This window comes from Syngnathus floridae, chromosome 9 (genome assembly GCF_059516105.1).
Source record: "Syngnathus floridae isolate MCC-2025c chromosome 9, RoL_Sflo_1.0, whole genome shotgun sequence".
NCBI classification, from domain to species: Eukaryota; Metazoa; Chordata; class Actinopteri; order Syngnathiformes; family Syngnathidae; genus Syngnathus; species Syngnathus floridae.
The window spans coordinates 6,141,579-6,159,604 of record NC_142421.1 but is presented as its reverse complement, the minus strand read 5'-3'; the positions used below and the strand labels follow the sequence as shown (position 1 = coordinate 6,159,604).

Genomic DNA, 18,026 nt, shown 5'->3' with positions numbered 1-18,026 from the left:
AAGCGCCCACGCGACCACTCCGCCAGGAGAGAAAAAGAGGGCAGACTCCTATGTAGAATGGATTTCTTCATGAGTCTGTGTCGGAATAGCGAACATCTAAAAGACATATTTCATTGCTGTAATCGAGGCATAAAATTCAAAACACTGTCATTTACGTAGCTCATGATCATCTCATACGTGCCAAGCAGCAAGAATAAAGATGCTGTTTAATCAATCCACTAAAACTAGCAATTTTAGATATTTTCAAATGTAAAAAAAGATCAGCATGTCCCTCCGACAGGGACACTTGCTGGTCTGTATGATGATCCGCACTGCAAGTACCATTCATGAATATGCCTGTTGCTTGTAAGCTGGTAATTTTCCACCAGCCACGAGTGGGAGTGGTTACACGATCACGAACGCACGAGGTTACAAAAAACGACCTGGAGGAGAATTTGACTTCCAGAATGGGCAACGGTAGAAAAATGACAGGTGGACTTAAGATACTAAGTACGTCGGTAGCATCATAAATAGATCATGAAGTGGAACATTGCAGGATTAGCCCGTCCCGAGCCATACTCGGGGCATTGCTGTCAACGAGGATGCAAACATGACAGCACCCCCCCGCCCCCCTCTCACCCACCCTCTGTAGTCACGTGGTCCAGCGCGCTACTTGATGGAAAAATACTGGATTTGGTGTTGAGCGGAGCACAGTACACAACCTAGTACAAAGTCATTCACTGAGGATTTTTCGAAGGGCGTCACGGACTTCACCCAGCAACAACGTTTTTAGGTCTACGTGAGCCACAATTAATCGACCATGCTCTTATGTAGGTTCTTTTGAAGTTAACGTTTCTGCTCTGGCAATATTTTCATGCAGAATTTGCTCAAATGCAGTCCAATATCCATGCCATTCATTTGGTGGCAACGTGGTAAATTATCATTAGACATGCAAACAAGTGCATCGTCAAGTATAGCAGGTGCATTTTAAAGCATACAATACTGTAATGCAGAAATCAGGATTACAGTCACCGTGGTGCAGGGATGTCAGTCATTGTCTTTCAGGGGCCATATATAGCCAAAGTTTATGCCAATAAAATCTAGTACTGTGTAATTAATGCAAATGATCGTTTCCCTTTTGTGTGTGTATGTGTTTCGTTTCATTTTGTGTCATTGGGTGAATAATAGCCACTTATTGTTGTGGCTGTGATTTCTCCAAAGAATAAAAGTAAAAAAAATAAAGTTTCCTGAAAGTAGGCTATTTGGATTTAAGAAAGAAAAAATCGACAAGTCCAACTTGCTTCCGATTGTGTTTCAGTTTACAAATTGAGCTCAACTCAAAGCAAACGGACAGGAATGTATCGTTATACATGTGCGAAGTTGGGGGAGTGGTCAGATGAAGGCTGGTTATAGCTTGTTTAGTCTGGTTGAAGCGTGACACGACATTAACATGTTATTACGCCACACTTTGTTTTGACCACCATGTGGAAGTCGGTTAACCATATTGTGAAACAATATTGTGCTGTTATCCAAGCTGATATGTATATGTAAATATATACACATATCTAAATAAATGACTGCAAAATCGTTTAAAAAGTTATTTAAAAATATTAAATGCAAGTTAATTTACCCTTATTCTTTCGCTTTAGACTTTACCTGTAACTGAAGAACAGGAAATTGGACTGTGGTCGTGACCGATCACGCTACTCTAGTCCATGCTTCCAGACAACTTGAAAATATCAACAAAAAGCAGCGCCATCTTCTGCTCCTTCAGTGCCTGACGTTACGGCTTTCAAACGTGAAACTCGACTGCCCTCTGCTGGACAAAAAGTGCAACTGTCTTGAAATGCCAGACAAATCATCATGGCTGTTGCTTTATGCTATGTTGAGTTTGTATGTTCTCCCCGTGTGCTTGCATGGGTTTTCTTTCTGCAGAGAATCAACAATAATACAGTATAGGTACACACACAAATGATTAGACATCCTTACTAATATGTCCCTTTCAACATGCCTGTAAGGGGTAGGCAGAAGTACAATAAATGAATCCTCCCCCTTGTCCAGTATTAATTTTTATGAATAATATGATCCTGATTCTTGTGAGTCTTGTAAATGTTACAAACAAAAATGTTTCTTTTAAAAACTTTTAAACACTTTTTGTGATGAGTAGCAGTTACTGTATCACATTTGGAGAATACCTGCGTGTGTACCATTTTTGGAGACAAGAGCAAGGGCACATATTTCCATAAACTAACTAAACTAAATCGTCTTACTCCAAAAATAAATGCAAGATATTTAGTTTGGCTCAAGACTTCTGGGATACCAACAGTTCTCATTTTCCTGAAATTTGACATGTGCTTGCTGCATTCTTTATTATGCAACTTTCCACCACAACCTTGCAATAAGATCCAAACCCAGACTAAAAATTATGGACTGTGAAAAGGCAAAAATGCTCAACATCAACAACACAATATTTTGCATTAACACCTGATTTTTTCTTACATTTTATTTCTTCAATTTGTTTCGTTATGAGATTCTATGACCATATGTCGTATATGTTTACATTGGAACATTTATCAAGAACACATTTTCTTCATTTTATTCATTTTTTTTAGCTTTATACTGTTTTATTCTTTTGTTTAAATTGACATATTTTTAAAGTACACCCCCACTAAAAAAATGGAGAAGGAAGTGGGGGAGGTGGAAAGAAAAGCCCAAAAGGGGTGGCAGGCAGGCAGGCGGGCGGGGGGAGAGGGAAAGGAGGGGGCACTGAAAGCAGAGCTGTGATGCAGTGAGCGAATCACATGAGCCTGGATCTGTTTACAAACTGAGCGCCCCATAGACGTGAAGTAGAAAAGAGAAACGAGGACGGCGAGAATCAACACAAGTACGACAGAAAAACGAAGAACGGGAGCCTGACTTTGCAGAATTTCGTTATGTCATCCAACCACCATTTGTATTGTGCCTTCACAGCAGGAATGCAGGTGAAGAGATGAAGAGCTGCTTTCCTCAAGATCACCGAGGTTGCTTGCTTGGCTGACTGTGTTGCTGCCATCCATGTCCTTTTCCCTTTGTATCTCCATAATTGGCCACGGCAGGTTGTCACACCCGGAGAGGAAGGAAGAAAGCCACGTAGATAACTAAAACAGGAGAGAAGACAGGAAAACGAGAGTGAGAAAACCTCGTGACAATGTTTTGAGTGGGAGACGAAGCACAACGCAGGTACTGCGAACCAAAGACATATGGAAAGAGATTTTTTTTTTGTAATAGATCTATATTAACATCGTTTTTCCACATGCCTCCACCCTTCAAGACTTTGGTAATGTGACGCAGGACAAAGACGTTTAACAATTCTATTTGCATCCCATGGGAAATCAGGAGGATGTTGCTCCCACATTTTTGGGTGAATCATCCTCGACAAAGTAATTGGAGTACAAACGAGCAGCTTGTTACTCCCATGATGGCCACTTGAGAAACTGGTTGCCTCCAGACTACAAAAATTCAACACATCATATATCCCAAATTTTGGGTTAAATGACTGCGACCCTAAGAAGTGGAAGGAATCGAGTTGTGAAGGCCATCCTTTGGGCTTTACAGTGGTCAACCTCTCCAGAGAATTTTCAGACTTTTGACATCTGTACAATCTATCAAATTTGATGCAACCTTTTCAGTGGTGTAACGGTGAGTGTTAATTTTTAGTTTTAAATTTTGCTCAGTGCTATTTGTTTTGATTACCAATGCAGTATTATGTTGTTATACATATGCATACTTTAAAGCAATCTCATCTGAAAAAAAATCCTTATAATATATCAAAAATTCAGATAAATATTGCATTTGTGGAAAATGAGTTCACCAATTTTCTGAAGCTGATCCGTGATTGCTCGTGACCTGAGATCTGGCAACGGTGATGTTATTTTGAGTGGACAGCAAATGGCAAAATGGCCGCCCCTTGAGATGATGATTTTTCCTGTTTGATTCATATTCCACAAACAAAACAATAAATAAATATGTAGTTATTTGATCTTTGAAACTTTTTTTGTCTTTAATATTTGTATTGAACTACTTGTTATACTTTCCCCCATCTTTTCAGGGTGTCGGTGTGACCTTGCATTGCAGAACTCTGACCCCTCCTGTAAGATGACGTCTGAAGAGGTCTTCCATCTGCCGCTCAATGTCTACATCATCATTCTGGGCATCGGGCTTTTTATCCTAATGCTCAGTCTCATTTTCTGCTGCTACCTGGTCAGGTATGTGATAGCCACCATTCACAAAGAACCTGCAATTGTCATACTGAAATACAAACTGCATTACATCTGGGAACACAGTTTTTTGTCCTGTTAGGTCTGGCAGCTGTTTTTACCTCATTTTGAGTGCACATTAAAAAATTAATGGTACATTTTTCTCTATCGTTCTAATCAGTGAAAATTTATAAGCTGTGGAGGAATAAAAAAAAAACCAGACAGCAAATTTAATTTTTAATGAGCATAAAAATCTAACTCAATAGACTTCTTGGATTGTTCATCTCATAAATACGTCACATTGCTATTAGATAGAACTGATTTACAATCCAGCATCAACACAGTTTATTTTGTTCAAGGTCATGCGGTTGGAGCCTTTCACAGACAATTTACAACAAGAAGCTGTTGTTTAACAATTGACAAAATGAATAAATCCTGAAGGAATTGGAGTCTGATTTAATCTGTGTGATTAACCAAAGTTTGGGCCTTAACGAACAGGTTTCTCCCAAGCAAATATTTTGAAAAACCCATTTCATTATATAATCTTTTCCACCCGGGCCATCAGTTCCAGAAGATGAAAAGGTTCTTTCCGTGCCAACCTCCAAAATATCTAACACCAAACATTCAGTTCTAACATGTGTTCTGACCAATCTTTAGAGGGGGTGGGCAATTCTGAAAGGTGCTACACGCGGTGAGCTTGGATAGACAAGCTCTGACATGAATTGCCCATTGTAGGAATTCCAAGACTTGTTGAAGGACTATCGCTGCTGATCCACGAGGCATGACTAGACGTGCTGGGATAATGAACCAATATGCATCCACAGTGTTCATTTAATGTCATTTTCAGAACTATGGATTGCTGCATAAATGCGTTAAAAATATAATTGTTTTTCACAGACTCAAGCGACATAGTGCGAGAGAACACTATGGCTATAATGAGGTAACTCATTCAAACTGTCGCACTAAACCAGACTGCAATATTATTCAAGTCTAAAAGTATTCCTTTTGACATTGCTTGCAGGTTGTTCTAAAAGGAGCAGGGAAGAAACTGAGCCTTCTTGGGGTAAGTTCAGTATGAGGTGAAAGGGTGCCAGCTTAAATCCACTCGGTCAGATTTACAGCAAAACTTGGCAGCGTGGTCTTGAAAAACGTGCCCCCTCGGTCTGCCTACCTTCATAGTACAGTCAAAGGTGATCCATTCAGTGATGCTTGTCAGGCTTCCAATTTTTCCAAGAGAAGTTATTATTATAGAAATGACTAAAAGTAGAACTGGAGAGAAGCAGGATTGTTGTTCAGAGCCTTTGTGTTGTCATTCTGTGGCATCGCTACACTGGCAGCGGGCAATGCTTAATCTTTGCGGTTTCTGTACTTTGCCAGTTTGTATGTCAAAGAAATTTATACTCAAGGCAGTTGTGGGAAAAGAAAAGATACATATTTTCAGCACAACATAATGTGCAATGTTGCTCAGGTCATTTTTATACTATTTATTCGTCATACTTTATGCTACATGCTAGTTATGTTCGCATTTGCTGGATAAAAACAATTTTGCATGCAATTCCTAATTATCCCATGTTGCTCATATTGAGCTAAGCAGGCAGATGTGTACAAATATTGCAATAAATTCCTGTTCTTTGATTGTTGTTATTCTTTTTCCCCTTGCAGCAAACATGTGCAGTGTGTTTAGAAGAGTTTCGCAGCCGGGATGAGCTTGGAGTGTGTCCATGTTCACATTCTTTTCATAAGAAGTAAGTTCTGTAATTGCTAAGCATTGGTATTGGACACCAAGGATACATACAAATCTATCTTCAAAGGGGTCCTGAAAACACGATTTTCCAACGACACGCAAAAAAAAAAAAAAAATTGTTCATGGAAATGACTGAATTTCACAGTATGGTGGATTTTTGCATACAAGTTCTCCAGCAGACAAAAGCTTGGCCATTTTGTCAGGTTGTGCTGGAGGCAAATATTGGCACATTCAGGTGTGACATTTTTGCATGTTTGAACAAGCACATTACTCATGCAGAATGGCATTGAGAATGTGATTTTGTTTTTAGCTTAACATTTGGAATTGTCATAGATTTTAGGGTTTTGTCATTGCTCATATCAGGGGTAGTAAAACTGATGGCAGCTCGTCAATCAAGGGCACTGGGCCACCACTGCACCATTCAGCTGAGTTACCTTGAATACGGAAAAAAATAAATCCTAAAAATTCAAAATGCAAATATTTGGAAAATAAAATAAATGTGTAGGTTTCAAAAATTTTAAATTAATACAATTTGTAAAATTGTTCATTCTATACCAATATCCTTTAAATGAATTGTCATCTGTTTTTTCTCAGGTGTCTATTGAAATGGTTAGAGATCCGTAGTGTCTGCCCCATGTGCAACAAGCCAATATGCCGCCTCCAGCCTGGGCCTTCACAAGCTGCCGAGCAGCCACAGGGTCTCCTGGAGGTCCTCGAGGGACCGCAGATATGATGCGCAAAACCGGCCAAGGCTGTTTCTACAACATTGAAACAGATTGTACTACAAGAACATTTTTATATGACAAATCTTAAGGCGGAAGGACTTATTCAAATGTGAGTGTGCAATGTTTAATAACTGTTTATAATTATGGAGCAAAAATATTGTAGAGCAGACATTTCCGTCAAACTTTCAGAGAAGCACTGGCGTTTTTCTAAATGTTATGGTACATACTATGAAGACTGCGGTAGTCTGATGTGTTTTTCCTAATGTCAGTCGCAATGAAGTCACGTGGGCACATCACACATTTGTGCAAATATTTGTATCTTGAATTTGTGAGGCATAAAAGTCCAATAAAAAAAATAAATAAAATACTGCCCGAAGACGGCTGGGATCGGCTCCAGCACGCCCTCGACCTTCGTGAAGATAAGCAACTCAGAGGCTGAATGAATGAATATAGAATAACATGCACTCATAGGTGACATAGTTTTCCACTGCCATTAGAATGTGTGGTGCATTTATGGTCAATTCAACCATTGGTGGTTTCTGAGAATCCAGAGAGCAAACACTATCATATCATATAGCACAAAAGGTAAGCAGAGCTGCACCGAGTCATTCAGTTACAGAAATTTGGCTTGCTTATTTGCAAACAGCTGCTATAGCCATTCATCAAAAAAAAAAAAAAAAAAAAAACGACGGTAAAGACAGACATCTCACTTTATTGTGAAAGTGCACACCGGAAGCAAGCTCTATTAAACTACTTCGCGCAGAAGACCGCGAACACAAGTCAAGAAAGTCCACGTGAAGACTTACTACTCGCCTTTTTTTCCCGTGACTCCTTGTTATCTCACTAACAAAGCACGATAAGCGACCGGGATACACGATTTGCATGCTTTTGAGATGATTTACCAACAACAGCCAACGTACACATGTAATTGACCACGTTTGCCCGACTTGAATCTCTCATATCAAGCTAAAGCTAGCCCGGCTACGTCAGCGCACTGTGCAAGTTGACCGGCAAAGTAAACAATAGTTTAAAGCTTACGTCTTACTTAGCGACTCGTTTGTCCTACTAACTTTTAAAAAATTGCAAACTTGGCATTTTTATTTCTTAGGAAGCGTGGTTCTCCGATTTTGGGAATGTCAACGCCTCCCTGTGGTATTACCACATATGGAAGCGATTCCGAAGACGAGGTAACTATTTGTTATGCAGTAAAAGTTGGTAAGTTAAAAGCTAATGTACTAGGGTTAATACTGTACTTTTTTTTGTTTTTTTTATATCTGCAGTCCCAGGTCCCCCTCAATCAGTTCTACCCTTACATCCGATGTGGGCTGTGCTGCGGCTTCCTCATTGATGCCACCACCATCACAGAGTGCTTACACACATGTAAGTAGATCCAAAAGTCTGCATTCAAAATGACTTTGTTGTCTTTGTTATGATCATGTTGTGTATGTATTGTTATGGTACTCATTCATTCATTAAGTCTTTTTTGTTTATCCTTAGTTTGCAAAAGTTGCATCGTGAAGCATTTTTTCAACAGCAACAGGTGTCCATCATGCACCATTATAGTGCACGAAACACAACCTCTTTACAATATTAGGTATTTATCATATTTTCCCTCAGTGTGTATTGAATATTGATAGATTTGTTCAGCATATCACTGTTGAATAAGTCATATTTTTGTATAAAATTTGTCTTCTGGCAGGCCTGACAGACAACTGCAGGATATTGTGTACAAGATGATTCCTTTCCTTGAGGAGTGTAAGCATTTTATATATGGGGCCATTTTCAGATTCAAATTTTTGGTGACTGCATTTTTGCTGCATCCTTATTATATAGGTTTAAATTTCTGTCCTAAGCTAGGAATGTTTTTATATTGCAGTCGAAAGAGAGCAGATGTGTAACTTTTACAAAAAACGAGGGCTGGCGATACCCAAATCAGGTAAAGTATATCCATAAATGGAAATGACTGAAAGGTGAGAGAACGGTCATAATCTTATGTCTGGTCTTTATTTTCTGTGTGGCAGTGGCGTACTCCACACCAGCTCCGCTGGCATCAAAACGACAAAAGAAGGACCCAGTGCCTCAGTGCGTGATCAACATTCCGCCTGAGCTGGACGTGTCGCTCTTGCTGGATTTTGTTGGGTGAGTCGCCTTGACTTGCTTCCAAAGCATTGTAGCTATAGTCACTCATAAAGTGAGATTGGACTCATATTTGAGCCTAAAAGTAACAACCTTACTTTCAATTGTGGATAGAAAAGCATATTTGAAATGATAACAATTTTTGAAGCCATGGAGGAAATAGTATGCTTGATTGGAGGTTCCACTGTAGTTTGTAGCCATAGGCAAAGTTGCACTAAAATGTCAACAGATGATCCTGTTTCTCATGTTTGCTGCTCCGATGAACAAAACATATATTGACTCAGTCATTTTTCTTTCAGGGCTGAAGAGGGGATAAACAGCTACAAGGTAATTGTTTTATAGCTTTAGAGCTTTTTCTGAGAATTCCAGTCGGTGTTAAAATGCAATTCACACAGAAATTCAAGGTTATGTATTATCAGTTTCCTCCAAAAGAACCATACTGATTTGTTGTATTACTTTTTGCGCAGATGGGTAGAATGGCGTGTTCTGACTCTCTTACAATTTGGGATATGTCATAGCCATAGAAATGGAACCGCCATGAAACATGTTGATTTGCAGTCTGTTGTACTTCGCTGTCCAGCCACTAGAGAGGCCGTATGTGCGTGTGTCAGGTGACGCCACCATTCGCCACGTGGAGCTGTTCATCAGGAAGAAGATGGAACTCGGCCCAACTTGCCAGGTGAGTCCGCCAAGCTGGCTAATGAGATTAATGGGTCTGCAGAGTCACCTTGATCCTGGTTGTTGCTTCAGAAGAGGTCAGCGCAGAATCCACTTTACTGTCACATGGACACCGACCACTTGTTTATACAATGATGGCAGAAGGGTTGGACAGTGAGCTGAAACCTTGGAAGATAACAATGAAAGTCATAGCCTTATGATTTTCACCCCACCCCCATTGAGCATTGTGCGATTCACAACCAGTCCGACTGTATAATTTTGATTACTAATTGTTTTCTAAGTATGGAAGCATATGTATTTGTTTCTGTGTCTGTGTAGGTAGATGTGGTTTGTGGAGATCAACTCCTGGATCACTATCAGTCCCTAAAAGATGTACAGAATTTTGTGGGAGCTGAGGCTGTGCAGGTAAATTCATTCGTGTGACACATTAGCACAGTTTTACTTGCCATTTTGATTTTTCACTGCTTGTTGCACTGCCAAGAATACCAAAATAAACACATGCTAACGTTACCTTATTCTCCATTTCTGAGGGTGCTGCTTTATCATTCAAAATCTCCACTTGGCAACAGCCATTTGTTAAATTGCTGTCATCAGCTTTTAAAGATCAATTCTTTTTTTGTGTGTCTTCAGGATGGTTTTCTGGTGCTGCACTTTGGCTTGGTCCTGTCCTGTCTGGCTTGAAAGGCTAGAGTAGCTTGGCTTCCGAGTGTTGCACACCTTTTGTAAACTTCAAAATGACTGGAGCAAGTTACTAGCATCAGCAATATGATGGGATTTTTTAAAGACTATTTTTCAGGCCATGCCTATTGTGTCTTATGGTAGATTCAGCTAGTTTATATTTTTGTATACTTTGCCTAATGATGGCTTCAGCTAGTTTATATTTTTGTTTACTTTGGCAAGATGATGCAACATTTTCTCTACTGATCTCTGTAGCGGACGTTATCATGAAAATGTCACTCAAGGAGAACAACTGCCAAAGTTTTGTAAGCATACTATACGTAGATTTACATTGGCCTTAGAATTAAAATCTTTGTAGTTGCGCCCCCCTCAAATCTAACTCTGAATGATTCTTTTTTCTTGGGGGGGGGGGTACATCTTTGAGGACAAAGACCATGATCAAGTTGAAATTGACCTCTGTGGTAGAAGTCTTTCATCAGGTTTAACAAAATGTTTACTGTCTTACGACAATTGCTTTGAATAAAACCATTAACGGTACTTTTCAACTGATGAACTTGTGCACTGCATGGGGGAACTGACTGCATTTAGTCAATCGTTTTATTCTTTCAATCAGTCAGTTCAAATGAATCACACATTGGGTTGACAGCGAGTTCTAAAGCCAGATGAAATGCAGTCGTTTCGATATGTAGAGCATTTTTAGTACCCGTCGTTCTCACAACCACTTCTAGCAAATATTTATTAACATCAAGGTACAACGATAGACACAAACACACACAGTCTACTAAGTTCACATTCAGCAAAAAAGCACTAGTCTGAACATTTAAGTGATGTGCAAATAAGCATATCTTGGTGTATTAATATTTGAATTAGCCACTACACTTTGACAGAAATGTCTACAATTCTAGCACATCAATTGTACTATGTTAACATCCTTTTGTTTACATTTTGATACAAGCTTCCATTTGAGATAGATTTAGAGTCCAAAAATGTTCAACATGTTTCAGACTTATGCACAATGGAAATAAAGAAATCATTTCTGGGCTTTTAAAATTGTGCATAGTATTTGACTAGAACTTAGGAAATGCGGGATGTGCTATTTATCTCACTCCTTGTCTGCGCCCACGACTTCAGTTGTTGGAGTTGATGTCTGCTTCGTCTTTTTCCTCCTCCTTGAGGCTTTCCTTCTTGGCTCCGTCTTTGTCTCGCTGACCGCTTCTGGAGGAGCCGGCTGGGCTTCGGGGCTGGTAGCTGTAACTGGCTCCTCCGAACGACATCCCTGAGTTAAAGTGAGTCTCTTCTCCTTCCAGCAGCTTCCTTGTAGGATGAAAGGACACATATATTAAAGTATCTGTATGAAATTAATACTCTTTAGATTGACATAGTTTACAATCGTGACAGTCTATTTTCATACCGTTTCATGTCTACCCACCTGTATGCAGCTATCTCGATGTCCAAGGCCATTTTGACATTAAGCAAGTCCTGATATTCTCTCAGGTGCTGGGCCATCTCCCCCTTGAGGTTCCTCAGCTCTGTATCCAATTGTCCAATAGTGTCCTGTTTTGAAGAGGTCAAACATGATGTGAAAGGTCACACAGTTGAAAGCTTACTTTTGTCTTTTAAAAGACGAGCATAACCTTTTGAGGCTTACTTAGCTTCTCAAAATAGCCAGTGAAAACAGATGGCCCTTCCTGTATCCGATTTAGCAGCAGTCTGGGTTAATCTAAATACACAGGATCAGTTCACTAAGAACTTTCTCTATCTAAGCCCAAATGACTTCCGCACTAAAGCCCGTCCAGCTGCATTAACCTTCCAGAGCAACATGACAAACTAATTTGTAGTCTTGTAGTTGCTCTGGAAGGTTAATGCAGCTGGATGGAACCAGTTGGTGTAAAGTCACTGTTAATCGCTAGTCAATTTCTAAATCATAAGGCAAACTCATGAAATAGATGTCTAAGTGGCCAATAATTTTCATCGGTAAAATGAATAACAAAGTGAAGTGCCAAATTGAGCATCCTCATTATAGCCCATTACCAAACTTTAGATAGAATCCATTGTTAATCTAACAAATGTGAATGCATTGTGTATTTGGAATTTATTGGAAGACAACAAGAACAATTTGGACCATGGGGACCAAACATTAATTATGAAAATTAGGTAAACATGCATCCTAGGTTATTGTCTCTGATAGTTTCTGCTCAACTTGCCGGTGACATTGACAAGTCTAGGCCACCTTGAAGAATGCTCTTAGCTTATGGAACTCATGCTGTGACACAATTGATGATTGAACTTCCGAATCCTATTTGTCGGAGACGCTCGTAACCTTCACTGCTGATCTGTTGCATGTTCAGGTTCAAGTGACTTTCTGGTAATGGCCCATTGCTTCTTTTTGGTGTCTAATATGCTTAAATCACTGAAGGGACTGTGTCAACAGATACCAAAGAATATTTTAAGTGTGCTTTGGAAAATATGTTTAATCAATGTATTGGCGCTATTGCATACCTGCAATGCTGTGACTTCAGAATTGTGAGCATCCTCCATCTCTGAGGTTTGTCTCTCCAGAGACTCATTGGCTCCCCTCAGTGTTTCAATCTCCAAAGTCTTGGCCTGCAGCTGCCTCCTGAACTCGTTCATCTCCTCCCTGCTGGCTCGCATGGCCTCGTTGCTCCTGGTGGCCTGTTCGCTGAGGCTGGCGAACTTCCCTTTGTACCACTCCTCTGCCGACTGCAGGTTTTTGGAGGCAATGGACTCGTACTGGTTGCGGATCTCTTTCAGAGCCGAGGTGAGGTCGGGTTTGGCCATTTCCAATTCCACGGAGACTTGCTGCGCTTCCATCAGGCTGCTCAGCTCCTGGATTTCCTCGTCATGGACTTTGTTCAGAAAAGAGATTTCATCCATCAGCAATTCCACTCGGCGCTCCAGATCAAGACGAACGGACGCAGCGTCATCCACATCCTTCCGGAAGGACCGTAAAGTTTGTTCGGCCTCTTCACGCACAGTCAACTCCTCCTCATACTTGACATTAAGTTTCTGAAATTTTTTGACATGTTATGAACCAAACCAGTAATAAATAAAATAAATAGGCCAAATAAATATTTCAAATTCTTACATTAATAGTTTTTTCAGTTGTTTTTTTGACTGATATATTACAGCATGGCATTAATAATCCTTAATGATACAGTCATGGTTCCTTTTGTACCTGCAGCTCATCTTCCATGTTATTCCTCTCGATCAGGATGCGGTTCTTGTCCCTATTCAGGTCCTCCAACTGGGACCGCAAATCCTTCATCTCCTGCTGGTAGAGATGAGCTAGCCGTGATGGTTCAGTCTGCCTCTGCCGCAGCGTGACCAACTCGGCCTCCAGTACTTTATTCTGCTGCTCCAGATGTCTGACTTTATCGATGAACATGGCGAAGCGATCATTCAGACCCTGTGCAAAAAGACAAATGTCTCAAACCAGCTGCTGTCTTCTTTGCATTGTTCACTATGAACTGTTTAATTCTCCAGGGTAATTATTATTACATTGTTTCCATAGTTTGTCAATGACGTCACATACCTGCAGCTGCTCTTTCTCGTTGGTTCTGATGACTTTCAGTTCGTTGTTGACCACTGAAGTCTGGGTCAGGTCGAGGGAGTCCGTGGCCACAAGAGAGAAGGAGGCCGGGGGTTGTCCCAGCCGTCTGTACATGCCCATAGAAGAGGTGCTGTTTCGGGACACGGCCATGGACCGGAGCCCCGGTGAGCCCCGAGGCATGGAGCTGCTCATCCGGGATGAGGAGGAAGAGGCGGAGAACCTGGAAGAATCCCCGAAAATCTTCCGGTAGGAGGATGAAGTGTAGCGGTCCCTGTAGTTCATCTTTGCCAAGAGTCAGAGCCTAAAGTGAGATGCTAAAGGGATTTGCTGCAGCTTTAAGCAAGGCGGCTACAGGTGGAGCGAACCATTTTATATATGGGGATACTAATTTGTTAAACAAAATGTTGACTCACGTTCTCTAGTGTTGAAAACACCTACACCGTTTAAATGAACCTATTTCACATATAAATAGATGAGTGTAGACATTTGTAAACGTTATCTTGGTCAGATAAAAAATGGAGCTGTCCATGGTGAACTAGTATTACTCAGGGCCAACATCCTATGGATCCGAGTAAGGGTTGCTATTTTGTACAGAAAATCCCTAATTGTGCCCACACAAAAATATTTATGATAATTAAGTAGACACCAAGATGGTGGGAAAGCACTTTTAATCGATGAGACCAGGTTATTTATTTTATTTTTTTTACAAATTGCTTTTCTGAAATTCCCTTAAATGCCACAAGACGGCGCTAAAACACCGTTAAATATAAAGTAGCGCTTTAGCGCCCTCCTAGGGTAATCATGACGCATAATCGGAAGAAACGGAAGATTTTTCACCCTCTGGTTTAATAGCCGCTGTTGAAAAGTTGCGATAAGTAGAAAGTTGATTTAAGCTGTTTTCTGCAAATGCCATTATTGATTATTTGCCACTTCCTGAACGCGTAAGTGTATACATCATTTCATAAAGTGTGTAACTGGAGTCATTTAGCCCTTCTTGAAGAGATGAACTACAGCATCATCCTTCACACTTCACATATGTGAACACACGCAGTGTTTGTCAAAGGCCGAGCTACATAACCTCCATAACCACCCCTCAAGTCTCAGTGGCGTCCCCCGAAACCGCACACAGCCAGACAGCCGGGGGATGGGCGGCTGACTGTGCGCCTTGACAGCTCATTGCCGTGGCGGCGGCTGCCGCTTGTGCGTTATTGGCCACCACCGCCGTGTAGGCGGGGACACGACACGACACTCTGACTCAGCTGTGAGTCACCACGCGACGTGCCTGCCCCGCCACACGCAGCAAATACTGCTTGGCTCCTGCTGCGTTTACGTGCCGTTGGTAGAAAAGCCAGAAAAGCTCAGCGTTCGCTGAACACGCTTTATGTGGAAAGACGTATGAGCATTTATTTAATATCCGTTATATACATCTTAAGGTCCATGTAGGCTTTTTGTACTCACTTGTCATCTTGTAGAAATTCAAAACGTACATTTCCCCACCACCACTATAATGCCACTTTTGGCCTATTTGTACAACACTAAAATTGACATCTAGGATATGTTCAAACTTTTTTCCAAGAAGCAAATATTCACTATTCTTGGCACAGCCACATAGTACTATATATATATATATATATATATATATATATATATATATATATAGTGTATATATATATTATATTATATTATATATATATATATATATATATATATATATATATATATATATATATATATATATATATATATATATATATATATATATATATATATATATATCCAGTTTATATATATATAGTAGTACACACTTTGCCTTCACTAGTAGGACAATGGATTATAACAATAAAGATCATACGCATGGGCTTCTGCATCATCTCATCATCACCTGTCCACCCATCTTTTTTTTTTTTTAAACACTGTCCACCCATCACGAATCCACCACCATTGCAGTGTATGATGTCACTGGTGTGACACTGGGCGGACTCTTTCCAGTGGCCGGTCGGTGCCTTTATTTTGCGCTAAGTGTTCACAATCGTTCCGTCCCTGGAGGCACTGACCTTCTTTTCATTATTTACACTGCCAGCACTTCTCCTTCCCTTTTCTTTCATTTTGCTTTTGACTACACTACCTAAATATTGGCGAATGAGTTACATTAGTATTTAGCAACAAAAAAAAATTGTCTAGTTTATAAAAGAAAATAACTACAATCCCCCTCCTTCAATGTGATGTTGAGAGAAAATGTCACTGCTGTGTTTGTTTGTGTAGTTTTGGGCTCAGAAAAAAAGGCTCAGAGGCCAAGCATTTTTTCTTGCAGGTTTGTTTTGGCTCTTGATCAATGCAAGGAGCAAGTCAAAGTAAATATTTAGTAAGCCTAGTTGTTTTTTCCCCCTTTAGTCATTGAGACAATTCTAAACGTAACTTAGATGGGCAATTTGTTGAATTTCTTTGATTTCAGGTCTCAAGTAAAAAAAAATATTAGCATGACTCAGGGCAAACATTTTGAACTATAATTCAGATGTTTTTGTCACATCTTGTCCTATTCTCACCTGTCAAGCCACCTAAAATAAAACCATACTGTAAGGACCTCGATTTGTTTGACCTTGCTTTGAAAGTAAGTTATTGCTTTGATATCTTAAAATAAAAACCTTCACTATGCTGTCATACTAACTCATAAAAATGTGTTCTTTTTGCTTTTGTAACAAAGTCCGTTCTCTGACACAATGTATCGTTTATTGAAAAAGCAGAATGAATGAATGAATATCCTGAAGGCATTTCATGGCAAGCCAATGAAACGCAGGAATTTATATTCTCCATAAAGCAGGTCAATGGCACCCATCATTAGACGTTAAATGATGTCTAATGCTGTCCCCCGAGAACACTCGCTAATCACCAACAAGAAGTTAAAAATGGACCCCCCCTTTTTTCTTTTCCTTTTTTTAACCACATGTATATTTTGAAGTGTATGCCTCTGCTTATATCTAATTTGGACCAACACATGTTCATCTCTTTCCCCCCCCCCCAAATATTTTGGGAGCAGATTGCGGACAAAGGAGTGGGTGTCTGGAAAGGGTGCTGAGGAGGGGAGACGGGGACGATGGGTAAGAGTCCAAAGGGGGACGGCTGGCCGACTTGCTGTTTATGGACGTGAGTTTGAGGGGTCAAAGGTGGGCGGGGGGGTGCTCGATGTGTGTGTGTGCACGTGTGTATTCATCTGCAGAAGGACATGCACACACTCGTCTGCCGGTGAGGTTGTGTCTGTGTGCGCATTGGCTGCTTGTTCATCGGCCTGTGTGTGCGAGTGTGTGTGTGCACGTGTGTGTGTGTGTGCTCTTTTGTCTTGCTCTGGGTTGCTGGGTGATGGGACCAGCTGGGAGGGCTGAAGCCATTCACTTCCCTTCTGCTACCCTGAAGGCAGCCAGCAGGAAGAGAGAGAGAGCGAGAGAGAAAAGAGGTCGGCTGACTAAAATTATGGGAAAAAAAAAACGCGAGGAAAAGAGAGTGACACTTCATACATTGATGTTTTTAATGTGAGCGAGGGAGTGATAGAGCTCCCAAAAAATGCGATGGTGAGAGCTCATGACGATTATTGGTGATGGAAAGTGGTGTGATGCTGAGGGGTAGGTAGGGGAGGCCTTGCGCTAGCTCCATGAGTCGTGATAGAGCTGAGGAGCTGACTCAGGCAGTCTGCTTTGGCGTAGGAGGTAAGACGTAATAGATGACCACCTATTTAACTGAATTATAGTAATCGGGTCACCACAAAAATAGCTGATTATGAAATCAAGATAACAAATCATAGGTGACGATTGGTGTTTTCTTATTGAATTACTAAAACTATTAACAAATGATTCAGATTGAGAACATTTAATTGATTTCAGAGCGGGCAACTCATTTGCAGCCTTGAGCTGGGTGATTCACTGAATAGGCCAATACATTAAACTGTAATCTGATTACAATAAAGGTATCTTATCTAAAGTAAATCCTCATATAGGTGGCTGGAGCTGCTGTTAGAGGTCAGAGGTCAACCAGCAATAAACTAAACACATCATTTGCAAATAGAAATTTGTCTCATAATCATAATGCTGTGAGAGCTTGAAAATGTGTAACGTTATCAGGAAAAATAATTCTTCTCACACACGCACACACACATGCAAAACACATTTCATGATAATGATTCAGAAAAAAAAAAGTAATGCCTGGAGAAGAATAGTTCAGCATCCTTCTTGTGGTTTGGAAAAAAAGAAGCCATCAGAGGGTGGGAAAAGTTCGAGAAAGATGGCAAAGTA

The 18,026-nt window shown here is 40.4% G+C and overlaps 3 protein-coding genes and 1 long non-coding RNA gene across 7 annotated transcripts; 3 read left to right on the top strand and 1 right to left on the bottom strand.

The window, feature by feature from the left end:
- The first annotated feature begins 273 nt into the window (after positions 1-273).
- On the top strand, positions 274-2,035 carry LOC148393140 (uncharacterized). The gene is made up of 2 exons (XR_015860283.1): positions 274-809; positions 1,629-2,035. It is a non-coding gene; the product is annotated as an uncharacterized LOC148393140 (long non-coding RNA).
- A 690-nt stretch (positions 2,036-2,725) lies between these two features.
- On the top strand, positions 2,726-7,095 carry LOC148393139 (RING finger protein 122-like). 2 transcript variants are annotated; one of them, XM_088385199.1, is made up of 7 exons: positions 2,732-2,863; positions 2,950-3,657; positions 4,067-4,223; positions 5,112-5,154; positions 5,236-5,277; positions 5,877-5,959; positions 6,553-7,095. In XM_088385199.1, exons 2-7 carry the CDS (start codon positions 3,633-3,635, stop codon positions 6,689-6,691), a joined length of 489 nt encoding a protein of 162 aa, XP_088241325.1. In that variant the 5' UTR covers positions 2,732-2,863; positions 2,950-3,632; the 3' UTR covers positions 6,692-7,095. The 2 variants fall into 2 exon arrangements, with proteins under 2 accessions (XP_088241324.1, XP_088241325.1); XM_088385198.1 differs by having other exon boundaries at positions 2,726-3,657.
- Positions 7,096-7,403: 308 nt separating this feature from the next.
- pcgf6 (polycomb group ring finger 6) lies at positions 7,404-10,724 on the top strand. Of its 2 annotated transcripts, none has more exons than XM_088385196.1 (11): positions 7,404-7,607; positions 7,792-7,870; positions 7,964-8,063; positions 8,181-8,277; positions 8,383-8,438; positions 8,560-8,619; positions 8,705-8,822; positions 9,119-9,146; positions 9,400-9,498; positions 9,816-9,902; positions 10,128-10,724. In XM_088385196.1, coding segments are annotated over exons 1-11 (777 nt in total). In that variant the 5' UTR covers positions 7,404-7,605; the 3' UTR covers positions 10,179-10,724. The 2 variants fall into 2 exon arrangements, with proteins under 2 accessions (XP_088241322.1, XP_088241323.1); XM_088385197.1 differs by having other exon boundaries at positions 7,404-7,698.
- Positions 10,580-14,066, bottom strand: LOC148393137 (alpha-internexin-like). 2 transcript variants are annotated; one of them, XM_088385195.1, is made up of 5 exons: positions 13,729-14,066; positions 13,372-13,602; positions 12,675-13,202; positions 11,605-11,729; positions 10,580-11,489 (listed from the first exon to the last, which is right to left on the bottom strand). In XM_088385195.1, exons 1-5 carry the CDS (start codon positions 14,026-14,028, stop codon positions 11,303-11,305), a joined length of 1,371 nt encoding a protein of 456 aa, XP_088241321.1. In that variant the 5' UTR covers positions 14,029-14,066; the 3' UTR covers positions 10,580-11,302. The 2 variants fall into 2 exon arrangements, with proteins under 2 accessions (XP_088241321.1, XP_088241320.1); XM_088385194.1 differs by having other exon boundaries at positions 10,580-11,485.
- Between the last annotated feature and the right edge of the window lie 3,960 nt (positions 14,067-18,026).